Raw genomic sequence first — 13,634 nt, 5'->3', positions numbered from 1 at the left:
GGTTTTACTATAGGCTGTGAGAAAAACAGGGAAGCCAATGCAGAGACGAATAAGACCGAAAAACATGTGAAGTCTATAGAGTGATGCAGGAATGAGTCCTAAAAACTGTAAATGAGTCAGCATTTTTACACTTCCTATTCCCTTGTCTCAAATTCCATGTGCTTATTGAACGTGTTTCTGGTTAGGTGTCTGAAATAATCTCAGTGGTTAACACAAGTTTAAGAGATTTTAACGTTTTGTTCTATGATATAAAATAGGTCAGCAAATACCCCTCTAGTGAATTTAGACTAAATGACACGACTAAACGTCCTCACTAGAACACTAGCTCTCCTTTAGCTTATTGGTGGAGACGTGGTGGAGTTCGTTTATAGCCTAATGTTAGCTTTTTACTTCTGTTGATTGTATTCAGAAATCATAAAAGTGGTGTTCCAACCAACCAATAACCATCCATTCAACCATCCAACCAACCAACCAACCAACCAACCAATCATCCAACCAACCAACCATCCAACCAACCAACCAACCAACCAACCATCCATCCAACCAACCAACCAACTAACCATCCGTCCAACCATCCAACCAACCAACCAACTAACCATCCGTCCAACCATCCAACCAACCATCCATCCAACCATCCAACCATCCAACCAACCAACCAACCAACCAACCATCCATCCAACCAACCAACCAACCAACCATCCATCCAACCATCCAACTAACCAACCAACTAACCATCCGTCCAACCATCCAACCAACCATCCATCCAACCATCCAACCATCCAACCAACCAACCAACCAACCAACTAACCATCCGTCCAACCAACCAACCATCCGTCCGTCCGTCCAACCAACCAACCAACCAACAACCCATCCAACCAACCAACCATTCATCCAACCAACGTCTAACCAACCAACCATCTAAACCAACCAACCATCTAACCAACCAACCAACCAACCAACCAACCAACCATCTAACCAACCAACCAACCAACCATCCGTCCAACCAACCAACCAACCATCCGTCCGTCCGTCCAACCAACCAACCATTCATCCAACCAACGTCTAACCAACCAACCGTCTAACCAACCAACCAACCATTAGTTCAACCAACCAACTAACCAACCAACCATCCAACCAACCAACCAACCAACTAACCAACTGTCCAACCAACCATCCAACCAACCAACCATCTAACCAACCAACCAACAATTAGTTCAACCAACCAACCATCCAACCAAATGGTTTGTTCAACCAACTTTTTGTATCTGCCTGTGGAGATGAATTCATGAGTCTGAGTGTGTCTAAAAGAAACAACACGTGGTTCAGAAAAAACTTAATTCAACAAGTATTCACTCTCACTCATGACTGTCTATGTTTACTATGTACATGTTTACTGTGTATATTTGTACATGTGCACATCTTTTCCTTGTGGTGACAAAGAATGGTTGATATTTTGACTGTTTTCGATGATTCAGGTTTTGATGATTCAACTGCGTTTAAATCAAATTGAGTTTCTTGAGAGAAGCCGCCAAACTGTCACTTCACAATGTACACAAGAAAATACATCAATCTGGATGAATCCTCCCACTTTGCTAACTTCTCCCTCTCTCACTTCCTCACTTGCCCTTCTATCCCTGAAATTGAATTTGACCTCGAAGTGGAAACATCACAAATCAGTTTGCACGTCTGAATCATTTCGTACAAATATTTGTCCTCACTGACCGCCCACGTTTTTAGAAGTTAAACGACGGCATCGTAAAAACACCATGACACCACTCCCTCAACTTCAGTCTCAGATTCTAAACATGAATAACTCATCTGTCATCACGGTCGATTCTTCTTTAAATCAGGAAGACACTTATAAATACAAGGCTTCAGTCTCTAGCGAGGGAAGAATCTATGACACTGAGTCATTGATTGTCGGCACAATCAGATCAGCCAGATGATTAAGGGTTAAAGAAATGTTTGTCTGTGTGGGAAACACTCAACCCGACCTTCACTCAGCTCATCAGATCCCTGACTCATAGTATATTATAAGGTCTGAGGAAATTCTAGAATTTGGTTTGGAAAGCGAGCCGACGCACTGAGCAGAGGTTATACTTAAAACCCCAAAGAACCCCACGATGAAGAACTTGTTTGTACCGACACAGAACAAGTTACTCTTGGTGACTTGGTACTAATAGCTGACAATTGACCTGTTTTGCACATCATTTTCAATGGAAAACCCCGCATAGTCAACAACATGTCGTTTTATTTCTCAGGTTAATCTTAAATTTCAACTTATATTTGAAGTAGAAGCATAAAAGAATTGTAAACCAAAGAAACGTACCTAACAGAGTTGGCGGTCCATTAATATTCTCATGAATGTGTTATAACAGATTAAATATCATAATGTCAGGGTTATGTATGGTTAGTAACATAAGCTGACATTGATAAACTGAGATAAATATGTAAATCAGATGTGAAACTCAATTAGAATTTAAAATAAAAATAACAAATGGATGATGCTAACTTTAATGGTTTGTATTCATTGTTTTGAAGCCAAAACCCACTCAGTTGAAAGATGGACATTGCAAAACATCATGACCATTTGAAGCTAAATGAAACATGGTGTTTACAGAATGTTTGTCTGATTTCATCCTATGCTTTCCCTTCACTGGTAAATTGTGATATTTTTCAAGAAAATAGCTTATGTTATTAACATCATGTAACATAGTAACACACAATAAAAACCCCAAAGACACGTTTAAAAGACAATAACGTCGACTCTCACAGTGAGTTAAAAGCCAGCGAATAAAACTGTGTTTTGAAACGGGCAGTGGAGGGGCCAGCCCGACATGCTGAGGCAACCAAAGACCCGGCCTCCTCTGAGCTCCGGCCTTGATCTGGTGACAACGAGGATCAGAAACTCAGCCAAACACTGAGCTGCTGTGACGTCAGTCAGGCTGCAGAGGTGACTGAGGCCTTCGTCAGCTTAACGTCTGAGTAAAGCTCGTCCTCGGGCGCTGAGGCCTGAGTCCCCTCGGTGTCGGAGGCTTTGATGCAGGATGACATCACATCATTGTGATCGACGGAGAGGAGACAAAGCAGCAAGTGTGACTGCACATGGACCATCATTATAACTTGTTTAAGTACAGATACAGATAATAAAAACGTTTTTGTGCTGATGAAAGATTTATTTTTATATAAATCTTCATTCATTGCAAAAGACCAACTTACTTACTTACAGATGTTTATTGAATACCTGCCATTCATGAATGAATTCACCAAAAGTTACCATTAGATAATGCGTCATTTGTATATTTTAACACAACATTTCAGAAAACGTATAATACAATAAAGACTCCTCTTAATGTGAGTGATGAAGTGGTGAAGGTTCATGGTGATATCTATGAGTTCACACACCAAACTACATGTTCACTCCTCTCTATGTGCTGAAGGTTCACACATCACTCACACACTCATTTATACATTTATTAATAAAAACATGGAGAAAATAGATTTTTTAATGTCTGTTGACAGTATTTGCTGATTTATAGAGTGATACAAAAAGATATAAATCCACTCTATAAAAACCTTTGACTCTAATATGTCATCGAAATGAAACAAGACTTTTTGAATCGGTGACCGTACGTCTCCTTCACGCTTCGCACGCGGGAGAAGTTTCAGTTGATTGCAAACGATCTCACATCTAGACTGCACACTGCACCTTTAATGTGAGTAATCAACTGGGGAACTGTCACGGCGATATCTACAAGTTGAGTTTTTGAACCCTATTCGCCTGCAGTGTCTCCCCGTGTGGATGTGGCTGAATGCCCGCCTGTACCTGTCCAGGTGTGCTGAAACTCAAGCTGCAGTCTGACTTCCTGCCAAGATCAGTCGGCTAAGTGCGGCCTCAGGGCGATGGGGGACACGTCGGCCAATCAGATTGTTTTGTGGCTTATGGTAGGTAATCTGTGCCAGGGGCAGCGTGTGTATGTGTGTGTGTGTGTGTGTGTGTGTGTGTGTGTGTGGCAACAGGCCTCAGAAACCACCGCGAACAAGGCTCCGTCGCTTCAACTATCTCTTGTCCTCACGTGCATGAATGTCTTTGTGTATGGGGGTTCCTCTGTGCATATGAGAACGTTTATGTATGTGTGTGGTCTGTGTAAGATGAGGATGTTTCCCCCGAGGTGGTGGATGTACAGATCACTTTCAAAGCCGGGAGATGTCCAGCCCCCCCCCCCCCTCACCCATCTACCCCCATGAACAAAATGTTCTCAGCAGAGCGCAGCCTTTCAAAAAGCCCCGATGTGTTTTGATAGCAGCGCTGTGTAAAGAAGCGTAATGCTGCGGCTTTCTGCGCTATTCATCCAAAATCACAGCGCGGACAAACATCGTATACGAAGGCTGATACTCGTCTCGCAGCGGAGGTATTTATCCGCTGCAGAGACAGCTTTCAACAGGGGAGCTGTCTGCCCAGCGGGGCGTCTTTGTCTCATTGTTTGCAGAGGAAAACTCTCTCACAGCTCAGCTCGCTGTCAGCTCACCGCGGGCCTCAGGTGTCTGTCAGGTTCAGTATCACCTCGTGAAACGAACAAGGTGTGTTTCGGGGTTTAGGGCCCTTCTGACATTGTGCTGAAACCTCTTCTGTGTTTGTTCCATTGTTCTTTGGTGTTTTAGTCTGATTTACTTCCTGTCATTATTGTGGGTCCTGGTTCACTCAGCCTACTACGGATCTCTGAATGTTGGAAACACATTTCTGAATGGATGGATCACTGAAGTGTCAGGGACTACAGAGAGAGACGACGAAGAGAAAAGACGCGAAATGACCACATAGAGACACAAAACAACTACAAAGGGACAGAAGATTACCACACAGTCACACAATAACTATGAGGAGACAGAAAACAACTCCTAAGAGACACAAGATGGCTACAAAGAAACACAATGACTACAAAGAGACACAAAATGACCACGCACAGTTAGATTTAGGCAACAAAATCACGACCATACAACCACAACTTGTTGTTGAACACCAGCCTTCTGGTTGAAAGTCCTGTTTGTTGGATATTAGAGACTGTTGTTTAGTCACATGGGAGGATTTCATTTGTGCGTCCACCACGAATACGTCTCCTAATGGCATTGGCATCATTTTCATGCTGAGCATTGTTATAAAAACTGGCAATTTGTGTCTCTGTACACAAACCAATAGGTTGCATTGAGTATTATTTCCTCGGCTGCCTCTTCGCTGTCAACTGTCTAAAAACGGCGAGAAAAGTCAAAGGATGATTGAAAGAACATGAATTTGGTCCAAACACTTTGGTTCATGTGCTCAACAGTTTGTGTCCTTTACAAACAGCAGATCGCTGCAGAGTCTTAAACTTGTATCACCGCTACTCTCATGTGTTTCTCCTCAGGGTCACTTACAGACTCACAATGACGTGAAAGCAAGTGTGTCGTTTATCTCTCTGTAATGTCAGTTTACAGTCACCGTAAGACATCAGGATCGCAGAGCGTTCGATCAGGCAGCGTGTGATTCTCTGAGCTGGTGAGTCAGCGCTTTGATTCACATCAGTGCTGCAGCTTTTCTCTGCAAAATCCAAAACAGTTCTGTTACGAAACGCTGAGTCAAGATTCCTTCATTGTTACATCAACGTCACATTACTGTTGTTCTGGCTCCTCCATGTTGCAGCACAATGGCAATAAAAACAACAATACAAAGGCATTAAAATGGTAACAATGCAATAAAACACAATATATTTGTATAATAATGCTAATAATGTGCACATGGTGGGCTAGTGTGTGGAAGATTTGATTTGTATTTTGTTCTTGAACAACTTGTCTACAAACCCTTCAACACTCGGAGGTCATTGCTGCTTTTATAACTTATGAAGTTTCACATAAACCAATGACATATATTCCTTTAAGCCTAAAGCTGCAGCCCTCTCTCTCTCTCTCTCTCTCTCTCTCTCTCTCTCTCTCTCTCTCTGAGTTGGACTCCGGAGCGCGCACTGTTGTACCACAGAGCAGCTGTCACCATTACTTCATGCTTATTGGCCCAAGACCGAGAGCGAGGCAGAGGCAAAGCAAAGGCAAACAACGGGATATCGAGAGAGAGAGCGAGAGAGCGAGAGAGAGAGAGAGAGAGAGAGAGAGAGAGAGAGAGAGAGTTGGACCCCTGCGCTCCGCTCCATCGATCTGCAGAGGCGCAACACAGCTTCTACCGGACGTTGGACACATTTTCGGAGCTTTCTTTTTCTGTTTTCAGGGGGAATGCTCCAAGTGGATCCGCTGTTTGGAACATGCTATTAGGAAATTTGGTACGGTAAGACTGTGAGACGGTTTTGATATTTGATATCGCTCTGTTTTATCTTTTCATATAGTTGCGTTTCTCCGTCTCTCTCTCTCTCTCTCTCTCTCTCTCTCTCTCTCTCTCTCTCTCTCTCTCTCTCTCTCTCTCTCTCTCTCTCTCCCCTCCTCCGCTTCCCCGAACATCATAAAAAAAAAAACGGATGTATTGACCTGTGAGTGAGAGAGCTGCACTTTGCCTCATATCAATGCAAGCTCTGAAACAGTAACGTGGAGAGAGAGGAGACATTTCATAGGAATCACGGAGCTGCTGTTGTTTTGGTCTGTCATCCATCATCATCATCATCATCATCATCATCATCATCATCATCATCATCATCATAGGATTATTTCTACATGAATGAGGTCAACATGCTCAATCTCTAATAAAATCATAGTCTGTGATAGAAAGATTTAGTTGCACTATGAGAAGAGGTCATAGAGTCCTGCAGTTCTCCTGTAACGGACAGTCAGGGTGCTTCACATCTCACCTCTGATCTGTGAGCCTGAGAGCTTCAGAGCAGCTGGTCAGTCAGCGCTTCACCGTCCAAACATCATCATTTCTGTTACCTTGAATTCTTGAGGAAAACTTCTCTCACGCCTCCACGGTGAACGAAGAATTAAAAAACAGAGAAAAGTCTTGATGAATGGAAGTAAACGTGTGTGTGTGTGTGTGTGTGTGTGTGTGTGTGTGTGTGTGTGTGTGTGTGTGTGTGTGTGTGTGTGTATGTAACAAACTCTCACACAGCTGGTGCAGAATAATCCACGTCTGGTTAAATGTTCACTGCTTCACAGACACATCGGTGCAGAGGATGCCCGTTTGGAGATGATCCCACACGGCGTTTCATTAACAAGATGAAAGCCTCACTGTGTGGAAGAGGCTGGGATCATGCTTTATACAAATACATTTACTGAACTAGTATTTATTATTAAAAAAGTAAATTGTAAACCAGCAACTTGGTAAAACATCTTCAAAATGAACAGGAATCACAATTGAATTGTAAGCTTTTTAATGGAGCAACAAATTGGTCAAATCAAAAGTATATAATGTAGTAGAGCGTTTATATTTATATAATCTAAAGTGTTTTAAACAGTGAGGTAAGTAGTGAGCATACTGGATAAAAGAGACTTGGATTATTCTGCACCAGCTGTGTGAGAGTTTGTAAACAGATGTTTTGATGTAGTTTTGCTGTTAAACGTGACTTCTTGAATTCATCGAGACTTTCCTTCATTTAAAATGAATTCTTCCTTCACTGTGGAGGTGTGCCAGAAAATGAATTCAAGGTAACACGGGATGAGTAACTGATATACGAACGGTCATTTCCTTTGAAACTTTCCTGGATTTCACAAGGAAGTTGGACTTTTCGTTGCGTTGAATCAAAAGGCCGTTTCAACATGTGTCTTCATCACAGGCCCAACGAGAACGCAGGGTTGCAAACCACCTTTTTATGCATTTCCAAACCCAACAAGGCATCCTATAATAATCACATCATTGCTAATCAAGTCATGGTGTGGATCACCTGCAGTGTAGCCGCATGTGTGTGCTTTACATGTTACGGCTCCATCTTGTGGTCAAATAGAGCAAACCAAGAATAACATTTAACAATTTACAACTGTATGAAAACGGAATAATAAGAGTTGAACTTCACATATAAGGAAAGTCGAGCTCTTCATGAAGTCCATGTTTTGATAGCGTGTTTAGTCGATGTCCAGACTAACACCTCGCTGATTGCGATGCACTTTCTCAACCCTGTGATGTTTTGAGGTCCTGTCTCCTAAATAGTGCTGACATCGTTTGGTCTTTCCCACACACATCGAGCCACAAGGACACGTCCACAAATACACACCGGCGGTGGATAATGCATCCCTTTACAATGTGTCTGATCTCTGAAATCTGAGTCAAATCGAGCTCATAAATAACGAGGAGAATTAAGGTTATCGTGGACTTCAAATCTGAAAGGAACTAGAGTGTCTGTAAGATTATTTGTTCTTCTCTTTGCAAAAAGAAGCTTGTGTCTGAACTTTACGTGGTTTTCATCAGAGCTCAAGCCCTCGTTTCAAACCAGTTTTTGACCAGATTGACTACCAATGAGGACTCTACAGAGAGGTAAAGTCCCGCCTCTTCCCGTGCCCATGCGACCTCATTTCTGCAGAAATATGTACGGTAGTCAACGGCGAGAGACAAATGTTTTTTTGGTTCCTGTTTAAATTGTGCCATGAAATACACGTATGTTTGTCAATCTAAAAGATCATTTTGAAAGTCTCAGTTTGTCGTAGTCTTTAGTTTTATGTGGAACCGCTCAGTGAACTTCATCTATCATCTCGCACAATATATGTTAGCCAAGGCACCACCTTAGCTAACTAGCTAGTTAGCTAACTTGGCCGTGTTCCACGCACAAATGTTATCTTCTCTGATGTGTAAGTGAGACCACGTTGTTGGTGTGGGAACGTTCTGGTACGAAACACACAGGAATCATAGCTTTAGAGAAAGAGACGTCACTTACGACACTCTTGGGTCTGTAGCCTTTCTAATTATGTGTTTTCACAGTTTTATACTTCAACAGTTTTACTGCAAAATTATCTTTTAAATTGACAAACATCATATGTGTTTCAATTCAAACAAGATCTAAAAATTGTCCCTCTTCGTTGACTACTGTAACATTTTCCCTCTAAAGTAACGTCCCCAGGTGGTCCCCCAGAAGAGGCGGGACTTTGCCTCAACATTGGATTCCTTGTTATGCTTGAAAATGTTTGGAAATGTATAAAACGCGGTTTGCAATCCAGCATTGTTGTTAGACCCCTGATGAAGACACATGTTGTAAGGTTGGGTTTTTTCTTGCGGTCCAAAGCGACCAGTTACATGCTGAGTGTATATTATGAGTCATATATAAGAGCTGCGTGTCATAATAAGATGCCTTAAAAGCAGTATTTAAAAAATATATTCAAGATGCATTTTCTAAAAACAAGTACCTGGAGCTCACTGAAATGTTACTTGTTAGGTGATTGTGTCGAACACGGAATGTTATGAGATATTTTGATGAGTATTTAAACAGATTTCTGGTTTCTGCAGTGTGACTGGACTGAATTCAACAGAGGGGGAGTTCGTATGTGTTTTCTATTCGTATTGCATCCTTAACTTTGGAGAAAAGTTTAGAGAAGTTAGTGGCTTTAATTAAATGAAGAACTCATTCGTTTGTGAAGCTCTGGTGAACTCTTAAGAACTTCCTTCTCTGCTGTTTAGCTGTGAATCCAAATTATTTTATTTTCTCTTTGTGAGCCCGTTTTCTTTCTGCGCATTACGTCTTTAATACCAAGAACGTTCTTCTCTGACAAAAACACTCTGATACATGTTTATTTCACAGTTAGGAGCCTCTGGTTTGGCCCTAGAGGAGTTTAGCGTCATTCAAAACCACCAATGCTGCCGTGAACGTCTCCATCAGCTGTGCGCAGCACACTGTGTGAACCTTTATCTGCAGTTGGTCAGTGCTGAGCTCTTATAGAAGGAGTGGAATCACACAACACGGCAACCTCTGACTCCTTCAGTGAGACGTGAACATGAATGTGTCTCAGAGGAGAAACATCTAGTTAGGACATCAAGGTAGCAAGTCTCTTTGCGCCTCTTTGTAGTGGTTTTGTGTGTCTTCTTGGTTGTTTTTTGCGTCTCTTTGAATGCGCTTTGTGTCTCTTTGTAGTTGTTTCGTTTCTCTTTAAGGTCATTTTGCATTTCTTTATCGCCGTTATGCATCTTTTTGTAGTGGTTTTGTGTGTCTTCTTGGTTGTTTTGCGTTTCTTTGCAGTCGTTTTGCATCTCTTTGCAATATGTTTGTGTCTCTTCTTGGTCAATTTGCATCCTGTAGTTGTTTGGTCGTTTTGAGTCTCTTTGTAGTTTTTTGTGTTTCTTTATTTACTTTTTTTGTCTCTTTTTAGTCATGACTTCCCATCAAGAAATGTCATCAGTAACTTCCAATAGGAGCACAGGGCCCAGGGGCCCCCTCACCTGGGCCCTGTGCCCAGTAGGTCCATGGCTGTGGTCTCCAAAGAGCAGCTGCTGAGCCTGACCTTTCACCTAAATGATATTTTTGCTTATTGGAGTCAATACAAAATAATTGAATGTAGGTTTTTCTAACGTGTGGTCTGTGTCTTTTCTGCAGGTAGTGGTTGTGTTCTTTCTGTGGGGATTTGATGTCAGCAGAGCTTATGTTTTTCAAGCCAGTAGACCTGGAGAGGGAGGAGACAACCCACCACCTCACACTAAAGGTGAGAACCTTTGATTCAGGTCAAATCCGCTTTCATACATGTTAAACAAATGCCTCATGTAGGGATAAATCAAGATTGTTGTCGATGTTTGAAACCACCAAACTGGTGATTTAGTCAGCCCACAACAAAACTGACTAGGTTGTCTTATTTCAAGGTTTGTGGGTTGGTAACATAGACTGTGTACAAGAAGTCCAAAACCGCAGTCAGAAAGCCATTGGTTTGTAGACTGCCGCTTTGACGCCTCCACTTTGGCATTTTAGCCGTCGCCATCTTGGATTTTTGCAGCAGTGAACACAAGTGAGCATATCTGGACTGAGGAGGAGTGACGTAAAGACGCCGTACACGTCTCTGGTAGAGACCTGTCAATCACTGTGTAGCCCCGCCCCTAAAGCATCCCCTGCTTTATGGTCTGTGTGACTCTAAATGGACCATCATTTACTAAATGAACATCATGCTGTATTGAAGAAGACTTGAAACTAGAGATTGAGACCATAAACTCATGTTTACAATGTTTACTGAGGTAATAAATCAAGAGAGAAGTAGAGTCATTTTCTCATAGACTTCTATACAACCAGAGGAGTCGCCCCCTGGTGGACACTAGAGAGAATGCAGCTTTAACACATGAACACATTTTCAGAACCGGAGGTTGCTGGCTGGTTGGTAAGCCCAAGCACTGAACCATTGAGTTAGTAATGATATCTCCCCTTTAAGACAGAAAAAGTACAGTATGTTTGCAGCAGTTGTGTCTAACTGTGCCCCCTCTCCTCCCTCCAGTCGTCTCAGAGTGGGTCAGCTCAGCGGGCTCCTGCAAGGGGAGGTGCTTTGAGCTGGAGGAGGCCAAACCTCCAGGATGCAGATGTGACAATCTGTGTAAAACCTACTACAGCTGCTGCTCCGACTTTGAAGAGCACTGCCTGAAAACAGGTCAGTCTGATGTCTCAATCACTTCTCCTGGTTTTACCTTCTTTAACGTGTTACTCAGCGGAAAGTAGGCTTCATTTCCTGTACTGCTTGATTGTTTAGCTGGACGCCACAAAAACAGCTTCGGTGGGAGTCACGGCCTTTGGCTTTTTGTTCTACTTTCTTGTATCTTTGAGGAGAAGCCTGCTGTTATTCTATATTTTCCTGTCATCAACAAAGTCCATGAAAAGACTAAAACCAACAGTGTGTTAGTCCGTCTCTCAGTAGTTTCTAACCTCCTCAGACACAGGCTCATCGTTTCCGACATGAGATTAAAATCTTTAAAAGTTAACTAGAATAAAAAAAAAAAAGAAAATGCATCTTCATTTTATTTCGAGGGAAACTATTTTCTCGTTCCTACTTATAGTCCATAGAAGTCCATGTACGGAGGTGGTCGGGCTGGATGTGTTGGTCAACACAGGACTCAACCAAAAGTCAGATTTGACTCATTTTAATTTACTGAAATAATAAAACAAACATTTTAAGACAAGCCATGAGGTTTTTACTAAACATAACTAAGTGGTAGTTTTGTTGCATTTTTGTTTTGTTTTGTTTCAATTTCCAAATTTCCAAATTTCCAAATTTTCCGTAATCTGGGAGAAGATGTGTAGTTGAATAGTAAATGGAAAATGGATTTGCATTTCTATTTCCCCAACCACTAGAAGCGCTTTACGCTACATGTCATCAATCATTCACTGATGCACTGATGCACAGCCTTCAGGAGCGATTTCAGGGTTCAGTGTCATGCGCAAGGACACTTCCCCATGGACCGGACGGGCCGAGGATCGGACCACAGACCGGCTCTCCCTCTGAGCCAGAACAACATTTTGTAGGAGACACGGTTTATTTGCATGTAAATTGCTGCTGCTATTCCTTATATTTCCTATATTTTCTACTGAATCTGTTTGGAATACTACACAGCGGTACTACGGTAGCTCCAGTACTCAGAGAGCTCGGCGGATGATAAGTGCTTTCTGCTGTGGCGGATATAACATGAACAAAGGGCAACTGTCCTGGAGTTTAACCACCACGTCAGTTTTCATCTGATGCTAATTTAGAGCTTGGCCGAGTGAAGAGAATGAAACCGCGGTTTCATCTTGAAAACATTAAGCAAACAACAGTGGGGGCATTTTCCAGAACTAGAAGAAGCTTTTGTGCTTTTATTGCTTTGCTTAGAACCAAACCGACTTTGGGTCCCTGAGACGTATTCACAGTATTCGCTCTTGATGTGTTTGATGTTGTTGTTGAAGCAGGGAGATTACTGTAATGACGTCATAATGAACTTTCCTGCCTCCCGTGTCTCAGCGGGAGGTTTCGAGTGCACGCAGGACCGCTGCGGGGAGGAGAGGAATGACGAGCACGCCTGCCACTGCTCGGAGGACTGCCTGGAGAGAGGAGACTGCTGCTCCAACTACAAGTCGCTCTGCAAAGGTATACTCATCGGGATCGGTCCCAGAATAGCAACATATAAATAACTGAGGGTGAATGTGCATGAAAGACAGAAGCTCATTACTCCTGTGCTGTTGTTTCCCACATCAGGTGAGACTTCATGGGTGCATGGAGACTGTGAGGAGATCAAGAGCGCTGAATGTCCTGCAGGGTGAGTCTGGAGCTGAGCCTCCTCATGTAGTTTTATCTTATTCAAGAAAAGGCCTTCGAAAACGTGACACAGTTACTTTTAACTGGACGATGTAGATAAACCAGTCACAATAAATGAGTCCCCAATAAAATCAAATCATAGAATAATACTTTTTGCTATTTTATGTTTTGAGAACTGATTCAGTCTGCAAATTAGGAGCACTTTGAGTCAGTGAAACGTTTTTTTCTTAATTGTTTCTTTAACATATTACACAATTAGCACCTGTGGATTTTTCCTCCTTTGTTCTTCTCAGCTTCATCCGTCCTCCGCTCATCATGCTGTCTGTTGACGGGTTCAGAGCCTCCTACCTGAAGAAGGGCAACTCCGTCATCCCCAACATACACAAGCTGAGTACGTCTCTTTTACTTCTTCTCATGCTTTCTCTCCTGAGAGCAGTTGTAGAAGTATTTTTAAACATAAATCTATTCGTCCTGGCTTTTTTATTATT

At 42.3% G+C, this 13,634-nt stretch overlaps 1 protein-coding gene across 1 annotated transcript in view; it reads left to right on the top strand.

Annotated features, from left to right (window-relative positions):
* The first annotated feature begins 6,215 nt into the window (after positions 1-6,215).
* The window catches only part of enpp2l (ectonucleotide pyrophosphatase/phosphodiesterase 2-like), a 31,594-nt gene continuing 24,175 nt past the window's right edge, over positions 6,216-13,634 (top strand). Inside the window, exons 1-6 of the mRNA XM_079176089.1 lie at positions 6,216-6,302; positions 10,482-10,587; positions 11,362-11,511; positions 12,853-12,978; positions 13,087-13,147; positions 13,440-13,537. Of these exons, the coding sequence (XP_079032215.1) occupies positions 6,285-6,302; positions 10,482-10,587; positions 11,362-11,511; positions 12,853-12,978; positions 13,087-13,147; positions 13,440-13,537 (559 nt within the window). The 5' untranslated portion in view covers positions 6,216-6,284. The remainder of the gene's footprint in view (positions 6,303-10,481; positions 10,588-11,361; positions 11,512-12,852; positions 12,979-13,086; positions 13,148-13,439; positions 13,538-13,634) is intronic.

Source organism: Pholis gunnellus, assembly GCF_910591455.1.
Source record: "Pholis gunnellus genome assembly, chromosome: 16".
Taxonomy (NCBI): domain Eukaryota; kingdom Metazoa; phylum Chordata; class Actinopteri; order Perciformes; family Pholidae; genus Pholis; species Pholis gunnellus.
This window is presented reverse-complemented; position numbering and strand designations above follow the sequence as displayed.